The sequence below is a fragment of the Cygnus atratus genome, chromosome 1, assembly GCF_013377495.2.
Source record: "Cygnus atratus isolate AKBS03 ecotype Queensland, Australia chromosome 1, CAtr_DNAZoo_HiC_assembly, whole genome shotgun sequence".
In the NCBI taxonomy this organism is placed as follows: Eukaryota; Metazoa; Chordata; class Aves; order Anseriformes; family Anatidae; genus Cygnus; species Cygnus atratus.
In genome coordinates this window covers 72,636,001-72,660,250 of record NC_066362.1, presented here as the reverse complement: position 1 = coordinate 72,660,250, position 24,250 = coordinate 72,636,001, and the positions used below count along the sequence as shown (strand labels likewise).

The 24,250-nt window shown below is 36.9% G+C and overlaps 1 protein-coding gene across 2 annotated transcripts in view; it reads left to right on the top strand.

The window, feature by feature from the left end:
• The window catches only part of ATXN10 (ataxin 10), a 116,050-nt gene that overhangs the window by 31,664 nt on the left and 60,136 nt on the right, over positions 1–24,250 (top strand). For both annotated transcript variants that reach the window (XM_050708824.1, XM_035551024.2), the window contains exons 4-6: positions 6,271–6,367; positions 7,339–7,503; positions 19,815–19,895. In XM_050708824.1, coding sequence (XP_050564781.1) covers positions 6,271–6,367; positions 7,339–7,503; positions 19,815–19,895 — 343 coding nt within the window. The remainder of the gene's footprint in view (positions 1–6,270; positions 6,368–7,338; positions 7,504–19,814; positions 19,896–24,250) is intronic.

Genomic DNA, 24,250 nt, shown 5'->3' with positions numbered 1-24,250 from the left:
GTTAGTACTTTAGATTTTAATCATTTCCTTTTATTTTTTAGACCTGTGCAAGGTATCATGTAGTAGTGTGTCATATGGTTAGATGCCACAAATAACGCATAGTGGGTGGCCAGTCTTTTTTGTTATTTTTCTTGGTTTCCTGGCATGGTTTAAGTCCAGGTTGAGACTCCCCAGGACTTCAAACTTGCTGATTTTGCTGGAGCAGGCTCTTTAAAGAGACATGGTTAGATTTAGACTCAACTTTTAGGTTGAACCAAAAAAAAAAAAAAAAAAAGATTTTACATCCTGATGCATGTAGGAAGCTTATAAATGCAATTCCCAAGTCTGCAACCACTTACATATGTTTTACTTTACATAGGAGAGTAATCTCAAGCATGTGTTTTTGCTACTTCTGGGGTTATAACAGGAGTCCCATTTATTATGCCTTTAGACTTCAATAGATAAGTTTTTAAAGAAATTAATGTACTTTATTTTTTCTTTCTAAAAATAAAACTGTGCAAGTAAAATAACAGAAGGTAAAGAGGACAGTCCAGTCACTGTATTTAATAAGCTTTTGCTAGTGCTGCATGAATCAGAGTCAGTATGAAACTGATTTCATGGTAGGCAGTAGACTGTCCAACTGACTCTTTTCGTGGTAAATGCACAAATACAATCTTTGGAATCTACCATTCTGAGATCTTGTTAGAACTTAGTTCATGTTAGAGACTAATTTCGTTGTCTAACAATTGCTTCCAGCTCCCTTCTAATTCACTTGTAACTTTTCATTTGCAAAGCATGTTTTTTTTCCTGTTTGTTTTGAGGCACATTCTCCTTTGTGGCAAAAAAAAAAAAAAAAAAAAAGAAGTTGATCTTTTGCCTAGACCCTTATCTTCCAAAACCAGAATTATTGTCCAGTTACTGAACATAATGTTCTGTTAATATTAGAATTGGCATTGCTGAAGGGAAAGAAAAAAATTAAGTCTTGTTTTCTTTTCAAGGTGGAGGAGATAGAGTGGGACCAGAAACTTTTTAAACACAACATTCTTGGTATTCCACAGATGGTAAAAATGGGTTACTAGGCTGCATTGCAGCAAGTGCAATACGATCGAGGCAGAAATATAATCAGTAGCTAGATGTTCATTTTATTTACAGAAGTAAAATACTAAGCACTATTTTAATAACTTTAAATGACAGAGCCCGTATAGGTATTGTACATTCATTTTGAGTAGTCTAGACAGACTGTTTTCCAAGGAAAATACATTTTCATCAGTATTTGTGGTATGATTCATGGTGGTGAAGAGGCAAATAACTTTTTATGACTGGAAGTTGCTTTAACTTGCAGCCACAAGGAAACAAAGCAATGACTGGATGATAGTGGTGGAAACTAACATTTTATAGTAATGGAGGTCTACACCTTATGCTGAGTTGAAGGTTTTATTTTTCCAGGGATAGTGACATATCACAAAACATATTGCAATTGTTTACAAACAATGGAAGGAGGTCTATGTTATGTCTTGCAGTCCACAAATCAGATTTGCAAAGCTCACAGGCTTCTTAAAAGGTGTGCAGTTTGTCAGCAGGTGGTGACTTGTAAATCTTTGTGCATGCAGCCAGGGTAGAGAGGGCACACCGACTATCTCTTCATGCACAGCTAATAGCTAGCAAAACATTAAGAGATTTGCAAGTTCACTAGCCTTATGTTTGCAGCCTGGCATTTGATGGTGTATGTCTTCATACATGCTTGGATTGGATTTATTTTATATGCTTACGTAATGCCAGTTTACGATTGGACAATTCATTACATAGATGGCCTTTCTGATGAGCGAGGAAAGCAAAAGGCTAAGTAATGTATTTATAGCTATCTGTGCTGTCTGCCCCAAATAAAAAGAAGAGAAAATCTCTTCTCATGACTGTTACAAGTTTCTGTAGGTGAGGTCAGGGTTTTTCGAAGTGATTGGTGTGCATGTTTACAGGTTCCTTGCTCCCGACTAGAGAACAGCTAGTAGGAATTCGAAACACAATTCTAATTACTCACCAGGAAAAAAACTTGCTTTCTGTAGGGAGAACCTAAAAAACACATATGAATATAAACTTCTAAATAATATCCACTACAACAAAATATGTTGCATAATAACATAATGTTTGTGTGTAGTAGCCTAATCAGGAAGGCCGTGGGGGGGAAATTCCATTTAATCTTGTTAATAGAAGAGTTTATTGCTACCAAGCATTTAACTTCAGTACTGGAACTTTGGTAACTTTTTTGGAAATATTATCACCTAATAATGTGGAGCAGAAGGAAACAGTGTATTACTTTTAAAACATGATGCTTAAATGTGTGAATAACTTCAAATATTTGTTTTCATCTGATTCTGCAAATGAAAATGATGCTTCGAAATTACTTTTGAAGTGTAAGGAGCAAGATGCAGGGTCAGGCCTGTGAAATCTTCACATCTATTTTTCAGACTGTCTGGGTAGTACTGCATTATAATTAAGTGAAAAATGTGTACTATAGTTTGATTCAGTTTGTACATGATTGTAAGAGACTAAAAGGAAAAAATGGAGCTATGCTCTTGAAGGTACTGAGCTGCTGTAGTGCATTTAAGCTATCCTTGTGCAGAGCTGTATAATACCAATTGACTCACCTGTTCCATGGATGGTACTGAGTGATTCTAAAACATCAGTTTACATGTAGACAAACATACCAAAATACATTAGGAAAAATGTTTCCCATTGTACGTGTTGCCCTGTTTTATAAAGAGTTTTTTTTGTAGAACCTAGAAAATCCTCCATAACCAATGCAGGCTGGTTGTGAAAGCAATGTGTAATCTGAGTATTTGCATTTGCTAAAGAACATCCTGCTTTTATAGGAACCATTGAAGTCTCAATGGGGGAAAAACTTCTTCAACTCTGGGGTTAATCTGTTTATCAGAAGTTAAATCTTAGTACATGTAATTTTGCAGTGGTTGACCATCAGCTTAAAAATAGTCTTGTTGACCACACACAGTGTAACTTTTTTTTAAATTAAAATTTAGCTGTGCATGTAGATACAGAATCATTTGTTAAAGTCAGTGCTTATAGATACCAACGGCTAGGGGGATGGACTTAAGGTGTTAAAGAAATCGTTCCTATGGAAAGGACACACTGTTGTATAATTGTTTTGAGCAGTATTTCCTAAATAATAGCTAATGCTGGAAAGAGTGTTTGGCAATCATTTTTAGCTTCATAAAGATGTGTAAGCTTTCAGGAAAAAAGTGAAATAGTCTTTTTTTCCCTCTTTTTCAGAAAATATTATTAAATACATAGCAACATTGTTTCAACTGGTATACTGTGTAATAAACTCTGAACTAATAATCAACTACTTGATTTTTGTTGTTTTTGCTGAAAGGACAATGAGCTATTGGAGAGGAGAAAAGCAGTAAATTTATTCTAGAGATTTCTAAGCACAGTTGGATGATGTGTTGCAGCAGTCAAGTCCACCAGATGCAAAACAAACTAGAGAAGCATGCAAGTTGAATGCTACAAAAAGACTTCCATCATTAGGAATGCAATACTTCACTTTTATTGTAGTGTGTTGTTTTGTTTTTTTTTTAAACTCATGCATACCTGTGACTCATGCTATGAATTAACAATTAGTTGCTTTATTGTTTTTGTGCCCCCCCCTTTTTAAATGTAAATGCCAGTGTATAGATTTTCAGTGCTCAGATCAAAAGTAGTTAGCTGGTATTGGTACTAGGTTAGTACATTTTATGTGAAATCATCTTTGGATATAAATGCGATCTATCCGATATTTGTGTGTTCCACCATCAACAAGTGCACCTCTGAGGTGTGTGTGTATATGGTGGTAGTGTGCTTTTTCACTTTTTCTCTTATACATATCTATGCAAATACTAGTGCAGTGTGATTCAGAGAACATTCTGTGGTGAGCTGCTCTGGTTGTGATGCTATAACGACCTTGAATGCTCTTCACCCCCTGTTCATAGTTGGCTTTCCACCTGTGACTACTAGACATGGTACATGAGAATTCACGCTTAAGTACACTAACCATGGTTGGCATGTGCCATTGAGCTGACATCACACTGAGCACTCTGAGAAAAATTATATTTTTATGTAAATATTTTCTGGGGGGTGGGCAGGAAAAAGAAGTCCAGGCAGTGTAGAAGCAGTGCAGCAGTTGTGTTGTTGCTGTGATGGAGCATATGATTTGGTTGGACGGATTCTGAGCTAGGTACTGTTTTCTGTTCTCTTTACTCCTGGAATAGGTCAGTTACATCAGGTGTTTGTAGAATCACACATTTCTTTTAAATTGCTGAGATTCTTCACAGTTAGATTACTTGCATAAGGAAACATTGCAATATTGAGACATCGTTTTCTGCTTAATTGTGAATAGATACAATTGCTGTTGTCTCACAGATTATGCACTTACTCATATATTGATTTGTGTCCTCTAATTGAAAGAAAAATGTTAGCCACTGTTGGTTAAAAACAGGCGCTTAAATATTAAACTCTTTCATTTTTCATGGTGCATTGGCAGAATCATGATCTTTCCTGGATCCTTCTTACTTGTTCAGGAAATCAGGATCAAAGGAGGACTGTGCTGATTGATTGCTTTCACAAATACTGACTCCAATGTGTGATTAATGGAGAATTTGTAGTTAATTTATTATGATGTTGCAAATATTTTCTTATTACAGTTGTTACAGTAAGAATGGCAATATTTAAAGGATCTTTATTTTTTTCTCTAGTCTGAGGTATTTTTGACAGCTTAGTCTCTAATGAGAAGTGTAACTGATGTCTGGAAAAGGTCAAGCAAATGTCAGGTAAAGATCAGAGTGTAACCAAATAACCTCATTCCTATTTGAGAGGTCTTTCTCATAGTAGAATAGAGTTCACCGAGAGAAATATACCCTATTCCTAGGACTTCTGCCTTGTTAGTTTTTTTTCTAGGAGAGAAATATTTCCATAAGATGTCTGCTAGAAGAGTAGCGTACCCATGCTTGCTGTCCTTCAGAAAAACTGAGTCAGCAGTCTCCCAGATGGATGGGAGAAACGGAAGAACAATGATGAGCAGAGGGGAAAAAAAGAACACACAAAAAAACAAACAAACCTGCAGATGTGCAGGTAAAGAGAACAGAGATACTAAGAACCAAAGAGAAAAGGAGAAGATGATTCAAAATGCATTACGGAAAGGACATACATATTTTGCATGTAAATAAGTTACATGGAAGAATAAAATTTACTATTCTTTAAGCCCAAGTGTCATCACTTTAGACTTGCTTTCTTTTTGTTCCCAGGAGGACGTATGCCAAGACCTCTGTAGGAAATCTGTCTGGTAGCTGGCACAGCACCTTTCAAAGATACCATATTTTATGTTTTCAGAATGTGACAATATTAGTCACCTCCATCTGTAACAGGCTGCTGTTTATAATATCTGCTAAACTGCATTGTAGTATTTAATTTTAAGTTACTTAGACAATGTTAAAGAAGGATCAGGCTATTGAAAGTTGTCGGTAGTGCCAAAAATGTTTGGTTTTGTGAAGTCTGTGAGTTCATGCTTTTGTTTCACCTTAGTTCACATCTTTTGACTTGGGAGGAGGGGGGCGTTCTTGGATGTGAACATGTATGATGAAGTATCTTGTTTCTGGATTTTAAGCTTGTATTGAGAGGAGGCTGAAATAAATCATTTGCAATAATAGTGGAAATATGTCATATTAAGTAGTGTTAAAATGGGATGCAAAGTTGTTTGGTGTACTGGCTTTAATTTCTCTGGAGTAGAAATCTGAAAGTGTTGAGTCATGTAAGGATTCGTCCAGCTACCTAGAACTTAAAGTGGGTAGCAAGGGAATGGATTGGGTTCTCCTGCTCTGGCTTTACCTACTGAAACAAATTTTTCAAGCAATCTCTTGGCCAGCTTGGGGAGAGTACCTGGGGAGCTTTCTTAGTAGCAGGCAGAGCAGCATTTGCAGAGTTCGAGTGTTACAAGCAGCCTATTTGTGTTAATTTAATAGTAGGAAGAAAGCCACCTCAGATCTGGAAGAGGCAAAATGGCCACTGCCATGTGGCAGCTACTAGTTCAGCATGGGTCTGCTTCAGTTTGCACTAATTGTAACTCTAAGCTTTCATGGATTTTGATCTGTCTTAAACATTTGCAGACTCATTTAGTTTTTGTAATCACTAGTGGCCAATATTTGATATCAATGTAAGTTGAATTGGAAAAAAAAATGTTTTGTTCTGGTTACAATTCCAGAATGTTAATATTTTCTGTGTTTTTTGTTTGTTTGTTTGTTTTTCCAGCTTTTCGTTGTAGCCTCCAGTTTCTTGGAAACATTGCAGCAGGAAATGGAGATTCCCAGAATAGCATTTGGAAGTGTGCTTTCCCAGATCTCTTCTTGTAAGCATGGATTTGTTTTGTTTTTTTTTTATACTGTAGTTTCTGTGGTTATATTCAAATCTTTTGTATGCGATGGTTGTGTCTCTACTAGCACCATAAAGCTTTGAAAAATAACTTTGGGGAAAATGGGGTGGCTGAGACCGTATCCTGTAGATGTTTTTTTTGTTAGTCAACCGCAGGGGTCAGGTCCTTTAAAAACCTGCTTGTTCTGAACTGACAGTAAATTGATTTCATTTAACACAAACTGGAAGAAAATTATGTTTAAAATGATGATCTTCAATCATAAACTTTATTTCAGAGTTGTTTTCAATTAGTTATAAGCAGGTCACTTCCAAGAACAAAACTTTTCGTTTATTCTCATTGCTTCTTTGCAGACCTGTCAGTTATTTGTGGATGAAATGGAATCTAGGAGAAGTGACTTAATCTTTGTGTCTTCTGATTCCTTTGCCCCTATCCTAACCTTATGAAAATATCTTTCCAGAGGTTGATGACGTATGTGTCATGAAATACTACATAAACCATTTTATACAGACACGTGACAATATTATTAGTGTATTTGGCGAAATCTTTCATAATGGGCTAGTAACAAAGGCATATTCATTGAATTTGGTACTCATTCTGATTCTGTTTTTGGAGCCCACTTGTCAGCACTGGGTGTAGGAAGATCTTACGGTTATAGAAACGGATAATTACAATTTTTACAGTTTTACTCAGTTCTTAAAACTTCAGGTAGCTCAAATCTAGCACTGGTTTTGTAAATTGCCTGTTAAGTTTGGCCTTCAGAATCGGATTTTTTCTTTGCAGCTGACTTCTTAAGTTGACTTCTTTCTTCTTGACTTCTCTTAAGCAATGGCAAACTCATGATTCACAAAAAGACATCAGACAAGAACAACTCAACAAGCTGAATGTCCCTAGTGTGTTTTTCCAGCATGAGTTTTAACCTACTCTCTTAACATCATTTTCTCTTGAAGGACCTGCTTAACTTACAGCGATGAGAAAATTGTTGCCTATTGTTGTATGGTCTTGTTTACCTGCCTTAATTCAGAGAAAGTGAGAGAACTACTGGATCCTGAGAACTTGACTGTGGCTCTTCGTGTCCTGAAAGTCTACAAAGAGCAGTTGGAGTCTGAGTGGTCGTATGTATCTTTAGACTTTTTTTTCCTTCTTAAATATGGGTTCTCCTAGCATCAGTCTCGATATTAAAATATCTAAATTTGTGACTCTAAGTAGTAAATGAAGATCTATGTAGAAGCTATTAATTTGGTATAGTGATAACTTTCAGAATACTTTTACTGACTTTTTCTGTTAAAATAAGACTATGATTTGTTGACGATGTAGACAAATTCTAAAATCAATGTTTTTGAATTGTTTTGTTAATGAAACAGGGTTCCAGAATGCAAGTTAGTTATACCTATATGATGATCTGTGGAGATTTTTGAAAGAAGGCTAAGTCAGAATATGGTCTTACAGACTCTGGCTATTGGATACTCAAAAGACATGTATGACTAATGGTTTGTGAGTACTATGGAAAAGGTGTTTTTTTTTTTTTTTATTTAACAAACCTGTTGTCTAGTGCAACATGTAATCATTTTTATATTGAAACAGAAACACATTTTGTTTACAAATGTTTTAAGCTTGATTTTTCTTAATTTAAGAGTATATAATCAGTGGTTTTATTCCATTGTTCTATTGAGCTTTTTATTTTATTTTTTTGCTAATGGCCATTTTTGTAAATATTATTGTCAGTTATGCATTTCAGAAATGTTCTGTTTGTCAGCAAGGATGCACATAATAATTTGGTTTAATTTTTATGAGGCATTCCAAGTAGGGGGGAAAAAGGATAGTGAAAACAAAACTGTATATTTTTGTATCTTTCTTTTGAAGGTCATGTTTAAATTCAAAATTTAATTAGGAATAGTTGTTGAGGCTTTACTAGTTATTTGGAAAGTCTTCTAAACAGAGTTAAGATGATTGATTGAAAAGCAAATTTAATTTAATAGCTTGCTTCGGTATTGAAAAAATTACTTCAAAATTTGTTTGTGGCTGGGCTTTTTTTTATAACCAGGTCAATTTGCTTATGACATAAATAGTTTTCAGAAAGCAAACTTAAAGTTTCAGAGTCAGGTGACCAGACTTCTATTTCAAAAGTGACAAACTGAGTCTTTAATTTTGGCCTGTCAATATAAACGCATGTGAAATAGATTGCTTTTCAGATAATTATCTGGATTATCCTTCATTTTCTTTATGTATTGAAGATATGCTAAAATATATTTTGACTAAGATATGAAAGCCAGGGAGGGTTGGAAGAGGTTGTCATGCTGTCAAATTTGTATTTTGAAGGCAATTGCAGAATAAGTGCAGCATCAAAATAAATTGAGCTATCCGTTTCTCTGATCTTTCTAGTCTGAAGTGCATTCTATTAACTTATGAAGTCAATATCTTAACTCTGCTCTGCATGTTTGCTGTGGGTGGGAAATGGTCTTTCTTCAGAGAAAGTCTTTCTTCTTCAGTCTCAAGATTAAAAAGGGGCAAATTTCCATGCAAGACCATGATGAAGGAGAAGACACAAGTAGAGAAGAGTATTTCTGTCATAACACAGTTATGAAATGTTTGTCTTCTAATTCCTTTCAGAGTATTGATTTTTCTTATATAGTAAATATACAGAAAAAAGGAGTATCTACGATGCATTAATAAAATAATATGTTCATTTTTCTTTCATAGTACTTTAATGTTGGCTGGTTTAGTTTCAAACCTAATTATCATTTTTCCCATGTGAAAGAAAGTCATGAGTTTGTAGTATATGTTTCTTAGCATTTTATTTCAGTAATGCAGGCACTTCTCAGAGTCAGCACAGGTAAAATGTAAACAAAACAAAGTATATTTCAACAGTGCAGTATCAAATATTTAATAGGTATTCAAACAACATTACCTTGAAAGTGGAAAAAGAGAATAAAAGGTGCTGCCTTTTCTGTCTCTTCATAGCTCTAGCTTTTTTGTTTGATGCATCTTGTAATTGTTTCACCATTTCATTATCCTCCCTGTGTTTATGCTTCTTAATTCTCCATTTTCTTTTCCTGTCTCAAGAAACATGGTTATTCCCTGGTTCTTCCTTGTGCTCATCTGTTCTTACTGTGGATAGTATGTCACAGCTGAGGGCAACTTAGATGGCAAAATATGTTCTTTCTTCATGTTAGAGCTGATTTAAAAATAAATAAATAAAAGAATCTATTCTTTAAGCAACTACAGTATTTAGATATTTGAGTACATGGATTATCGTCGGACTATTTGGTGTGGGGTAGAGGTAAGAAAGTAACATTTTCACATACTTCTTTATTTTTAAAAACAAAACAAAATGAAAAACATCCAAACAGAAAAGGTTTGTTGGTGTAAGAGGTTTATTTTTTGTATTTTCAGTGGGAATTTGCTAGTATGTTCCATGTCTTACGGAATGCTGATTGAAATAAAATCTTGTTTTCTGGTTTTGGTTATGATTTTTTTTCTTATTCCAGTTAGCCATTAGTCACTGTGTTAATACTAACATCATGCTTTGATCTTAGACCAGACAATGCAACTTGTGGACCCTATGATATGTAGTGTAGTTCTGAGTACTCAAAGATCAGGGAGAGCCTAGCAAGTTAGTAGTATTGTTTCAAATAAAATAACCATTGTAAAATTTTTTAAAGTATCTGTATCGTGAATTATTAAGAGGTTTTTTCTTCTGCTGTCTTGGCAGTATTAACACAGCATGTATTTCACAGGCAACAAGTTGTTCTTACTTAGCTTTAATTAGAGAGGAATACAGAGAATTCACTTAATCCTGTGAATAGCTGGCTACGTTTTCACAAGGTAACTGCGACTTGTACTTTGGATTCTTCTTATCTTCTTGCCTTTTTCAATTTGTAAAGCACATAGTGTAAGAGCTTTTAGGATTATTCCACCTGATGCCACACAGCCAACCTTTCTCACCCAAAGATTTTTCTTTTTTTTCTAGAGTGTGAGAATATAGTTTGCCTTCAGGTGGGTCTGAAAGCCTGTTTCCTTTATTACCACTAATTCTCCTGCTGTGAAATATGAACAGATATATCCACGTAATATAATGATGCTATCGGGTTAACCCTTCTCCCTCCGTCCCCCCCTCCCTCTGTCTCACTTTCTTGCTCCTATTGCCGAGCACCAGGAAGTAAGCCAGCCAGCTCTTCTGCTGACTTTCTCAGTTCCTGCCTACTCCAGCAGTTTTCTTTGCTGGTTCTTCAAATTTAGGGCAAAGGTCTACTGATTCCAAACATGTTACATCTGCTTTCTCTAGGAAACCTGTTGTGGACTGCTCGTTGTTCTCCATTTAGTATCGTAAAGTGCAGTTCCTTTCCTGTGATCAGGCAGAGAAAGTGCACTCAGCTCTTTCATGCATGAGGTGGAATGCTTTTGAGGTGTGAATGGCCTGAACTATAATTTAAACTAGATTTGACAGTGTCCAGAAGTGACTCCCTAACATGTACTCTGTTGTGAAGAGGAGAGCTGAGCAATAAACAGGATTTCTTATTTTGATAGAAATAATGTTATTTACTCTGGCTGAGGAAAGTTGTATGTTCTTATCTTGGTGATAAGAACACTTTTCTGACAAGGATAAGTAGAGAGCTAAGCTTTGTCCTTGGGTCAGCGTTGATCCTGACATGTAAAAGCTGTCCTAAGGAGACAGCATTTCTACAGTTGTGTAGGTTTTCCTGTGCCTTACACTGATAATGAACAGCTATTCTTTCAATATGAGCTTTCTGTTTATGAACCATTTTTGGATTTTGAATGAATTGTACTTTTCTGCAATGAAATGTGTGAAAGTCAAATGCAGTTGTTGCTTTGAGGATAGTGAGGTTTGGACTCTGATGTATTATTGCTGCTGTTGCTTTGAGGTTAGTGTAAGTTTGGACTCTGGCATATTATTGCTGCTGTTGCTTTGGGTTCATTTTTGTTACTTCATATAGTCTTCTCAGCTTGGACTCAGTCTTGGTTCATTACTAAACACATTTTTTCTCATCTGCGAATTAAGTTGCTTTCTGATATGGAAAAGTATGTGTGAGATACAGTCAGGTAAAAATGCATAAAGAGATTTCTGTCCCTTTTCTTAAGAAGGTTAAGCTAAGCTCTCTGGCTGGACCATAGAAAAAGTATTTTGTCAGCAATTCATTGAAAATTTTGGAGCTGTACTTCAGTTCTCACTGCAGTACATACCACTAGGATTGCTTAAATGAATTTACATAGCTGCGGTATTTGCAACAAAGCCAGTACTTTGTTGTAAAGGTTTGGGTCCCTTGTGCCATGGCTACCACAGTGCACAGCAACCATTTTGAAGCGGCTATTTTGGCATTTTTTGGCTGAGCCGAAATACAAACTATTCTTCTTCCAGGAGGTTATGCTCACTGCCAGATTCATATATGACTGTGTTTAGGATGTTCTTACTTGTAAAGTTAAAAATATTACTTAATTCCTTCCTACCTTCTTGTGTCTCAGCTTGAGCATCCGGATTCGTATTACATCGCTTAAAAAGTGTATGCGTGTTTATTCATCTTGTCTGTGCTTTCTTGCTGTCAAATGCTGCTTTTAAGTATTGATAATCTTTCTTTGAATACCAGAAGAGTTTTGGTTATAGGCAAACCAATTACTCATGATTTTCTTCTGTTTGTTTTATCATGTACTGAAACTTATGAATTAATTTTCCTCTAAAGTTAGTTTCCAATGAATTCCACAAATAAACACTTCTGATGCTCAAGTTATTTTTCCAGTTGCTGCCGTGAATCATTAAGACAAAGAGAATATCCAAGATGAACACTTGTATTTACAGCTATTGGCCTAACTGTAGTTTCTCTCATGGTGTCCTTACTACTTCATTCCAGTAATAAGTGCTGGGTTTTCTACTCTTGATGTATAACAGGGGGAAGCACATCTTTAAAATTTTTTTTTTTTTTTCAGTGAATTGGCAATTCCTCCTCTGTTTGTGATCCCGCATTTATGTTTACAGGTCCAGTTTTCCATGTCCAAGCTGGAAAAGTTCTTAGGTGAGACTTTAGGAGGAACCTCTTCCAAAGTGTGATGCCTTTGACTTCTGTTAAATAGTTCTCCCTCCAGTCTTGCAACAGTTCTGTAGGGAAAGGCTTTGTCAGAGAAAATCTGAGATTATTCTAAACAGTTTTTCAGAGCTTCCTTTTCTAGAAGAAGCTGTTGGTAGCAGACCTTCTGTAATTCCTGTGCTGTCTGCAATAACACACTTTTGCAGTTAAAGAGCAAAGGAAGCATCTCTGAAGGCAGGACGTAGTTTTCGGGATTCCCCTGTCACTTTTGTCTACTTCTTGAATCAAGAGCTGTTCAGTAGAAAACAAGGATTTCCTGTTGGTAAAGAGGAAATGTCTGGAGTGTTGCATCTTGGTGGCTGTACTTTCTTAAGGGGGTGCCTTATGAGAGAGAAGGCCTCAGATTGGCAATTTATGAATCTATTCAGTGGGGGGGGAAGCAAGACATCCATTTTCTAAGCATTTTTTGAAACCAAAAAGATGTTTTATGATTGGCATGTTGAGATTTTTGATGTGTTTTGAGAAGATGTTTGTAGGTTGACAGCATAACAAATTGCCTCAGAACTTAAATGAAAACTGTGATGCATACCTATGTGTGTCTTTGAGTGATACATACTTTTTATTAAGTGTTTTCTGTAGCATGCTTTGAGCTAAGAAACAGCTATATTTAAGACCTAAGTTGGTTCTATAAGGAATGCCCCAGTCAAATTTTGTATTCAGCTTTTGTGTGATCATACCTCCTTATCCATACTAGATGATCTGAAGGCCCATTTCGTTAAGCTTGTGGTTACTTGTAAGCTTCAGAAATGCTTCTATCTCTGAAATCTGTGAAGTTGCAGAATGTAATTCCCACGTTTAATAAATATTTATTGATTTAAGAACTGTTACCTCCTCTTTTTTGGAAGCTTGATCCTCTGAACAGCTCCAAGTTTTTTTTATCATTGCTGCCTTTGCCATCTTTAATATTAGATGCTGAATGGCACTTTAAAATAGATTTAATTAACATATATTAGGCAATGTATTTTTAAACTGCTTCTAAACTGCTTCTAGTCAACACAGCTCCTTAACTTGTTTCAGGCTAGCAATCCTGTAATTTTGAATACCAGGCACTCTTCTGAGATTGCTCTTGGGAGTTAGACCAGCAGCAATGATCTGAGGAGGCAGATCGTGCATCTCTAACCGAGGTTCTTCAAAACATAATCTGACTGGATGTATACCCCTGTGTTTTGTAGCCTTTGGCTAAAAAGTTAGAGCAAGAAGAAACTAGAAGTTTTCAGGACTGAAAGCTGTTGAAACTTACCTGTCTTGTCCTGAATGTTTGGAGGGCTTGTAAAGAGTGCCCAGAGCTTGCTGCATTCAGAATGTTTCAAGGCGAATTATGTTAAAGAATATACATCAAAGTGTATATCTTTGCAAAGACACTGGCTCTGCAGAAACAAGTTAGTAAGTATCCTTTCTTTGGTTTGATTTATGTCATACACTAACTAAATGATCCTGTCTGTTCAAGAGTTCTTTGCTGTGCAGTTGTTTTCTAGAAAATGCATGGACCTTTTTACAGTGCATTTACTATTTAGGCTGTTAGCTTAGGAGCAAATAATTGCTAACTTTGGTGGGAAAACTTCCATGCTGCTGCAGCTTGGGTGTACAAGTGATTGTTCCTGTCCTTAGTCCTGAGACCTTGTCCTTTAATGCAGGCTCCTTGTTTGAGGGGTTGGTTATGTTCTTTGGCTTTCAGCTTGCTCTGCTCATGGTCACAGTTGTGGGATTCACATTCCGTCTTGCAAGTGGAGAGCTTTTAAACCTCTAAATTTCTTCTGTTTTTCTTCCACCTTCTTGTGATTCTTTTTTTCTTTTAGTGTTAGTTCTCTTTTATCTGTTCAGTAACAACAGATCTGTCTGTTAAACAATGATCAGTCTTTCTGCATTATGCATCTTTTGGCTTTACTTTCTCCACCCTATATTCCATTCAAAGGAATGAGTGTGGTTTTCAAGCCCCTGTGAGACGATAATTTATTTTCTGTGTATCTTCATCTTTCCAATATACCTCTATAATAGTATTTTCATGCATAGTATTCTTCTCTTAAAGTGTTGACACATTAAGTTGAACATATCTTAAACATGTAAGCAACTATACTTACTCCATAAGCTAATATTCTTTTTGCAGTGCTGCTTTCTTTTGACAGCTGTTGCCTACGTAAGGATGCTGTCTGGGAATTGGACAGATCCTTCCCTTAGGAAACAAAGCTGGAACACACTGTTCAGTAACTGAAATGTTTCCTACTCAATCTATTCCCTTGTGATTACTACCAAAGTTTGAAAAGCCCTCTATAACTCTCTCTGCTGCAGTTCCAAGGGAAGAAGAAAGCACAAGTGGTAGCCGGTGTTACATATGCAGTGTGATGAAAGGCCTGCCAAGCGCTGCCATTTTTTTCTGTAAAAACTTTTTTGTTTTAAAAGTGCAGAGAGCTGTGCCTTAGGCTCTAGAAAATTGTGCAGCCTTTAAAAAGGCATTCCTCTTTGTTTCCCCAAACATCCACAGCCACTCCCTTTTGGGTTGGTATTAATCATCAGCAGCAAAGTGTGTCGCACAGTTTAGAAGCTACTGTATTTAGAAGAGAAACCAGCACAAAATGCCACATGAAATCTACTTTAGAATATTGAACCTGCAAACATATGTGTTTTGTAAAATAATTAGGAAAAAAGTAGTACAAAAGTACATTATAATTTATCCTAACCGAGACCAATGTGTATTCTAAAAGCTGTTTATTTTAGAAATAGTTTGGTGGCTCCATTAGAGATGAGTGTATAGCTTGTGTCATCAGTTTTTCCAAGTGTGCGCGCAGGGCAGTGTAGCTACTATGAAAAGAAAAAACAGGTTGTATTTTTGATTCCTGAATAGCGAGGAACAAAAATCCTTCATTTTAAAAAGAAGCATAATATGCCTTTTGGCTTCCAGAAAAATGATATTAAGAGTGTGGTCAGCTGTTTGGCATTGGAAGTAAGATTTTCTGAACATCCACTTTCTCTTTTTGAAACCACAGCTCGATGATGACTGTAAAGATTAGGATGCGGGGCTCCCCCTCCCCATTTTTTGCCTTTGGTTATTTTGTCCTGGCTTATGGAAAGAAGTGTGGACAGAAACTAGTGCTCCTGTGGCAAGGAGTCTCGCCCATGGGCACATATTTAAAGGCAAAGATGGAACTCCTCAGTGGAGTGCTTGTTGCTTAATTGGTATGCATGTGGTACAGAGACCAGAATATGTTACCTTTTTTTCATTTTGGGCTGGCAGCTCTGTCTCTTCTCTCTGACAGTCCAGGGTGTCCCCCACCCCCTTCTACTCTACAGCAAGTAATTCTTATTTTTAATTCTAGGAAAGTTAGAGTTATGTTGCAGGTTCCAAGTTCAACTGTGGTTTTAAATAGTACTGACAATTGGAAAAGTTTCTTTAATTGTAGAGATCTGAGTAGCTTCTTTCTATTTGCAGTAGCAGGGTATTGGCACAGATTTCCCCAGTCCTTCAAAGCTCAGCCTCACATGTTTATTTGTCTTGTCACCTCTTTCTTCTTGTATATTTTATGGAGACAGAGGAGTGGGAAGTAATTCTTTTGGTAATAATCTTCCATTTTTTTCTTGGTAACTCTTCAGAAAAAAATAATATTCCAACTTTGCACATAAGTAAAAATAAATCTCTTCAGTGCCTTTCAGATGTAGCTATCAAGTTGAACAGGAGTGTATTCTGAATCAGAGAAACAGTACAGGTCATCTGAACTCAGTCTTCTAGATGTGAGAGTTGACTTAGTGGACCATGTTGTGGCCTGCAGAGAGAATGTATTCATTATGGGTAACGACTTTTGAAGAAGGAAGAGAATTCCCTGTTGTGCTCTCTTCAACACAGGAGAAGAACATTGTGATTATACCTGATGTTGAGCTCTAAATATGGAAATATTTTTTCTTACTCTTTTTTTTTGAGCAAGAAGTGCTTTAATGCTGGTGTTTGAGTAGAGTGAATTATCTTGTTTCTAGAGATCTTTAACACCACATGTACGCTATTTGTTATTAAATAGCTTTTTTAAAATGGTTTTGATAGAGTGCTTATGTTCTTGTGCAAGGCCAGAAAATACTTCTGCTTCTTAAATGTGTTATGGTTACAAACAGTTCTGCATGAAGCACATTGTTTTTTGTTGTGGTGTGGCATTTGTTTGTTTTTGTTTTTGTTTGGTTTTAAAAATGTGAAAAGGCTTGTGATATAGCTTTGAAAGGCTGTATGATTAATTTTTCTTCTTTTTAAAATTTGGGTGATTTGTCATGCTTGTTTGTTCAAGTAAAAAATGCTATTTCATTCTTAAGTATTTTGGATGGTGTGGCTTTATTGTGGGATGGTGAAATACTTTTTTTTTTTTGAGATCAGAAGAGAAGTTTGCTGATCAAACAGAATCGCAATATCTTTCTTCTTTCTACTAAAACATTTATACTTTTCCCCTCATTTTCTGAGACCAAGGACACTGTTCTCTAAACTTGCTAATGGGATCAAATCAACTTAATATGGAGCATGACGTTTTATGATAAAGCTGATTGCTTACACCCGCCTTTGATTGGAGCAAGCTTAGTGGCCATTTGGAATATACTGAGTGCAAATATAGCTTATACCATTTCGTTTTGGCTGCTGCTCAAGTTCCATGTGGTACAATGCAGCCCTTGTACTATTGTTAAGTCTTTGAACTGAACATCTCCTCTATTATCTACTATGTAAGCACTTGATTTTTTTAGGATTTTAGCCAAACAATTTTTAAAAAGTCAAGAAAATTGGCATATTTAACACTATTCATTTGTTACTGTGTTATACTTGCATAACAACTTTAATTTTCACCATTTCCTTCACTAAATTACAGTGGTCCTCAGTTTATCCCAGTTATCCAGTGGTCTGCTGTTGGCCCCCAAAGAGAATTTAAGTCTACTACCAAAGCCGTTTGTGTGCATCTGAAATGCCGTATTCAGTCAGTAATACAAAACCAAATGTCTTTTTTATTTCAAACTTCTGGATGGTCTTACTTTCCCTCTTCTTCTTCTCCTTTACCCCAAATGAAAAACAGGAGAGCTGAGGACTAAAAATATCAACTTTAATTTCTTGCACCCTTGTTTAACTACCACCAGAATTTCTGGACATGATAGCTCGAGTTAAGTGCTTTAGTCCACTAGTAATTCTTCTGTTGACTTCTCTTGGTGATGCTCCTGTAAAATTTGTTTGTGCTGTATTCTTTATGATGCAGTAATGTAGGAAGTGGATAAGGTAAAAGAGAAAATCAAATACAGAAGGAGAAATTTCTGAGGGTTTACATATTTTCTTGAGATTAAAAGGATAAGAAGCACATACAGAAGTATATGCACCTTTATAAGCAGAAACTTTGTTCTGAAATACTGCAAGCTTCTCAGGCAGTAGAGGTCTAGTCCATAGCATGTGAAAGATGCAGATGAATAAATGCAAGAGTCTAGACCAAATAATGACTAAAATACAGATCTACCACTTCACAGTAGTAATCACTAATGTGCACTTAGTAGCATTATAGATTTTTGTGGTAATTATTGATTATTTTTAACTACAGAACAAATAGTCAAGATTCTCCTAAAGTAATATCAATCACAAAATAAGGTATAAACTTACAGTTGCAACTGTAAAATTGAAAAATCGGGGCTCATATTGTTCCTTAAATGCAATTTTACTGTGCTTCATTGTCAGCTGAAAGTTGTACATTATGAAGGTAAATACTACTGTGTTCTGCACAGCTAAAGTTATTGTGGTTTTCTGTTTCCTTTTATGGCTCCAGATAGAAGCCTGTGCTTCCTCTCTAATCCTTAAGAAATGCTATCAGTTATCATCCTGAAGGTTTAACTGTAGATGGCTGTTATGCCATGAATAACAGTTCAGGAACGGTGGAAGTATTTCCCTTGACTGCCATGCTGATGGTTTGATGAAATTGTGGTGTTATGTCTGTGTCTGTGCTTCTCAGTGTTGGAATATATTTGTGCCGGTGACTGTGGGGAAGTCTATACGTTCAGATTTGTGTTAGGAAACTCTTGAATCAGTGCTACGCTGCTCAGAATGCCAATTTTAAGTTGATGATTTCATATGACTATATTATTTTTTCTTTAAATGTGTATACAAATATCAGTAAATAAGGACAACATAAAATATCCCCCCCCCCCCAAAAAAAAAGTCTAGTTTACAATAACTGAACTAGATGCTAGCTAAGTTCACAGCATTAGAAATATTATAGCTATCTTTGGACTTCTTGTTCTCCTATTTGCCCAGTTATCATTGAATATTTGTCCTAAAAATACTTTGTTAAAGCTATAAGGTTTCTATGTCATCTTCCTGTTAGCTATGTAGTATGTTACTGATACTCAATAGGCTATTTGGAAAGTGGAATGTTGGAAGGACATGGAGGGAATATTGAAAATGCTTGGTTTTCATCGTGCTTTAGCTATTCTTTAACAGTAGCTTCACAAGCTCAGAGGACGTTCTAAGATTTGTTCAGTAATGATTTTGTATGTAATACACTGATTCAAAAATTCATAGGTAGGTATATGTGTGCTTTTGCAGTATACATTACACTCTCAGTACTGCTAAGAATATAATTTGAGGATTTTTTTTTTAATGGTGCATGGCTGAGTTTAAATTAGATGACTGTCATCTACTATTGGCTGTTGTGAATGATACTTGGGAAAGTGATCAGTGTAAATACTGGCATTAACACAAGGGTAGAACATACCTCCTCCCCTTACAGAGCAAGGGGTTGGATTTGGATATTGGCTTAACATCCTATTAAAAAAAGGGGGCTATTTTTGGTAAGTTAAGAACAGTATTTTTCTGCCTTGCATCTGACAAAGCAGTTTCCATTTGCTTTGATGCTTTGCTAGATTTATTTTTATTTTGTTTTATTTTAAAAGAAAATTTATTTGGACACTTTTCATGACTGATGGACTTAAAACAGTGTTGTAACAGCTTAATAGTTATAACAGTTTTCAAGCTTGAACTTTGGATTTTTGCTGAGGTATGTTAAAAATTGAATTAGTGACTTATTATTGGAATTGTGGCGTTCCTTTTCTATAACTGGCAAAATAATTTAACTAGCTTTCCTTCAAGCATTTGAGTAAAAGTGTGCTGAATTGTTTGGAAATGGCCATTGCTATCATAGGGAAAATGTTGGGAGAACAATATTCAATTAGTTTATGACAATTTGTATCTATCAGCAAATAGGGCAAAAAGCATGTCACATAGTCATCTACGGCAGCACCATTTGGAGTATACGTAGATGCTTGTTTGTTTTTTTTTTGTAGAACCAGTTATATATATATATATATATACATATATATTTTTTTTTTCTCCTTAGGTTCCTGATTGTTACAGACCATTTGCTGAAATGTCCAGAGCTGGTAAAAGTCCTCTATGCCAAACTGAGCAATCAAGAAAGGTAACCCCAAAAACCAATGTGGCTTTTAGTATTTAGCATTCCATATAGAGTATCCTGTTCACATGACTGAAAAACTGTGTGGTTTCATAGTTGGCACAAAATCTCTAAATACATGTTTCTATGTTAGTAATGGTTTTAAATTGGTTGGTTAACATTACAGCTTAGCCACAACTGGCAATGATTTATGTAGGGTTGCAGAATCCAGGTTGGCGCCGTTACTTGGTAAAGAAATACTTAAAAAAAAAAAAAAAGACAAGATTTCATGCCTGTGCCTTGATTTCATAAGAGCACCACACCCTGCAGTGTTTTACAGCTGTATGTGAAGTGTCCTCAGCTGTTCATGCCCCTGTTGCAATTACAAGAAATTGAAAGAAAGCTTTTACTAAACTTGGAATTACAACTAATACTGGTTAGCAGAACCTTTAAAAAAAATAAACTAAAAAAAAAAAAGTACAGATGCCCGTGATTACTCAATCTTTTAATATTTTCATTACTGAAAATATTATTAAAATATTATCACTTCTTGTGATCATACGTTTATGTATTCAAAATGGCTACTTCATTCCCCATTAGCCCAGGGAAACTGCAAGTTTTTCCCATAGTTTTTGCAGGTGAAACACAAAGCAGTAAACAAAGCTGTCCCTATCTTGTTTTTTCTGTGGTTTTGGTGTGATTAAAGCCACAGTGTGATCACAAATGATGGTTCAGACAGACTATAAAGAAACAAAAGAAAAAGTGTATGATTGAGACCTCTAGATAAAATATTATTAATGTATAGGTAAGGGATGGGAATGACAAGGAGGGACATACTGTCTTTCTCCCTTTATTCAGGTTGGCCAAATGGGAACTAATATGAGGTGTGTGCTTACCATGCCTGGAGGTAGGGGTTCCTTAACCAAGTATTTAGTGGAAAATTCTGTTTTAAGTGAATGAGCTAGATTTAATTCTTTTGTGGGTGTTATGAATGGTATTTTATTTGTTTTTGTCCCTTGAGGACAGCCAGGACTGGGTTAGGTTGTTTATTTGCTTTTACAGCAGTAGACCTAATCAGTTCTAGAAAGGTCTCAGCTGGGTTCATTGCATGCACTGTGCTGCAGATGGTGATCAGCTATATTGACAGAAGGTATATTTGTGTAGACGTATGTATGTTCACATGTGGGATGGCTTTTTGCAGTATTTTCATTGAATTTATCACCAGTCCCAAGAGTTCTGCAAATCAAACTCCATTACGTTTTTCAAAAAGAAAACTGCAGTTTCAAAAAGAACTCATTTTCAAAAAGAACTGCAGTTCAGTTTCTTGTGAATTTGATGCTTCTTAATTTACTGTCAAATGTATGCAAGTGTTACAGAAATAATGCTTTAACATCTCAGCTAAAAGAAAAACCTACAATGGCATCTTTCTATGTAACTTTGTAGCATATTTAAGAATGCATTCTTTTGAGATGTATGAGGAGACAAATCCAATTCAGATAAAAACATTTTGACTGTCATTAACTAAAGAAAAAAAGTGACCGTATAAACCAAAGCATAGGGAATTCATTGTTTCAAAATGAGGCAAGGAGCCTTCGCCGCAAGAGTGCCGCATTGGTGTCCAATAAGGCTGACTGAGTCATATTAAATGAAGAAAGGACAGATGCGGTATTGAGGTGTCTGGGAAAAGCAGCTTGAACTCATGAATAAATGGTAATTCTCAGCTAGTGTTTTCTATCATGCATGTTAAATATGTTTAATTTAAATATATTTACTGAAAAGAACTACGCTGAGAGAGTTTGCTAATACATATATTAGTAGTGACTCTTTAAGTTGGCAGTTGCCTTAGATAACCAATATATATGCAGTTGCATAACCGCAGTATTTGCACTATTCGCACTATTCAAAGAATTTCCTGTAATTGAAATCTAGTACATTTGTGATATTGTGGCCATTGTGTGTGCCATGAAGTAGCTCTTCATTTTGTAGAAGTGGATCTGGAATCTGAAATTCCAATTAAAAGACAAATTCCTGACTTCTGGGCAATTTTGCTTTATTTCCAAACAAATACAAGCAATTTGGTGTTGTATGTCTGAGTTTGCACGTTCCTGGAATAAATACTGTGAAAATGTGATTAGCTCTTTTAATGGTATTCTCACTCAGAAAAATGTATGATGATGTGACAGTGCCTGCTGTTTCTGCAAGTTGTGGAAACCCTATGGTATTGAGCCAATAGATTGTAACGATACTTGAATTCTTTGCCAGGTTTGAGAGTCCCCTGCATGTGTGCAAGTATTTGGCAGAAGTATTTAGAAAAAGCCTATACTGCTTTAATCCAAGTTAGCCTTGAGTGTGTTCAACATGAGTTAATACCTTGATAGTCTGAATTACATAGGAAAATCTTCAAAATGCACAAGTCTGTGTAGAACCCTTTTAAGAAGGGTACTTGCTTTAATTAATAGCAAAAATACAGAACAAATTTTTCAGGTGTTTTTAGGATGCATGACTATTGGCATCTTTAGTTTGATTTTGTGTTTTTTCATGTGAAGTATCCTCAGTGGATGATGTAGCCACTGATCAAATTGCTAGCAATGAAATGGGTACTCAAGTAGTATAACTGGCACCACTTCTTGCTACAGGGCTGCTTATGTCTATCTTAGGGTGGGTTTTTGATCTTGTAATATTTACAGGTCCAAAATAGCTGAAGGTAAATTCTGGGTTTCTGGGTTTCAGCACATATAAACAGGTGTTCCCCCTCCTGTTTATACGCTCCCTTCAAGTACTGGAAGGTCACTATGAGGTCTCCCCGGAGCCTTCTCTTCTCCAAGCTAAACAAGCCCGGTTCCTTCAACCTTTCTGCCTAGCAGAGGTCCTCCAGCTGTCTAATCATCTTAGTGGCCTTCCTCTGGACCCATTCCAAGAGCTTCACATCTTTCTTGTGCTGGGGGCCCCAGGCCTGCACACAGTATTCCAGGTGGGCTCTCACAAGAGCAGAGTAGAGGGGGACAATCACCTCCCTCTCCCTGCTGGCCACCTCTTTTTTGATGCAGCCCAGGACATAACTGGCCTTCCGGGCTGCAGGCACGCACTGCTGGCTCATGTCCAGCTTCTTGTCCATCAGGACCCCCAAGTCCTTTTCCGCAGGACTTCTCTCAAGTTCTTCTTCTCCCAGTCTATATAAATACCTGGGATTGCCCCAGCCCAAGTGCAACACCTTGCACTTGGCCTTGTTGAAACTCATCAGGTTCTCATGGGCCCACTTCTCCAGGCTGTCCACGTCCCTCTGGATGGCATCCCTTCCCTCTATTGTATCGACTGCACTGCTCAGCTTGGTGTCATCTGCAAACTTGCTGAGGGTGCACTCGATTCTGTTGTCTATGTCATTGATAAAGATGTTGAAGAGCACCAGTCCCAAGACCGACCCCTGACGGACACCACTTGTGACCGGCCTCCACCCAGACATAGAACCGTTGACCACAACCCTTTGGCTGTGACCAGCCAACCAATTCTTCATCCACCTAACAGTCCATCCTTCAAACCCATACCTCTCCAATTTAGAGAGAAGAATGTGGTGAGGGACCATGTCAAAGGCTTTGCTCAAGCCCAGGTAGATGATACATCCATTGCCCCTGCTTTGTCCACCGATGCTGTCACTCCATCATGGAAGTGATCTTCATCAGATTGGTTAGGCAAGATCTGCCTTTGGTGAGGCCATGCTGGCTGTCTCTGATCACTTCTTTATCTCGTGCATGCCTTAACATGTCTTCCAGGAGGATCTGCTCCATGATCTTCCCAGGCACAGAGATGAGGCTCACCGGCCTGTAGTTCCCCGGGTCTTCCTTTCTCCCTTTCTTAAAAATGGGAGTAATGTTTCCCTTTTTCCAGTCACCGGGGACTTCACCCGACAGCCATGATTTTTCAAATATGATGGAGAGTGGCTCGGCAACCACATCAGCCATCTCTCTCTGCATCCTGGGTTGTATACCATCTGGCCCCATGGACTTATACACATCCAATTTCCTTAGGCGATCCTGGACTTGTTCCACTGTCACAGTGGGACAGAATCCGCTCCTCTCACCCTCTCCTCGAGGTTCAGGGTCCTGACAGACATAGGAAACTTGACCAGCAGTGAAGACTGAGACAAAGGACTGATTGAGTACCTCAGCTTTTTCCATGTCTGAGGAAGCCAGTTCTCCCATCTCGTTTATCAGAGGGGGAACACTCTCCTTGGCCTGTCTCCTCCTGCCTATGTATCTGTAGAACCCCTTCTTGTTATTCTTCACATCCTTTGCCAAGTTCAGCTCCACCTGTGCCTTGGCTTTCCTGATCCCGTCTCTACACATCCGGAAGTTGGAGTACATATCCAGAAAAGTCGGAGTATTTTG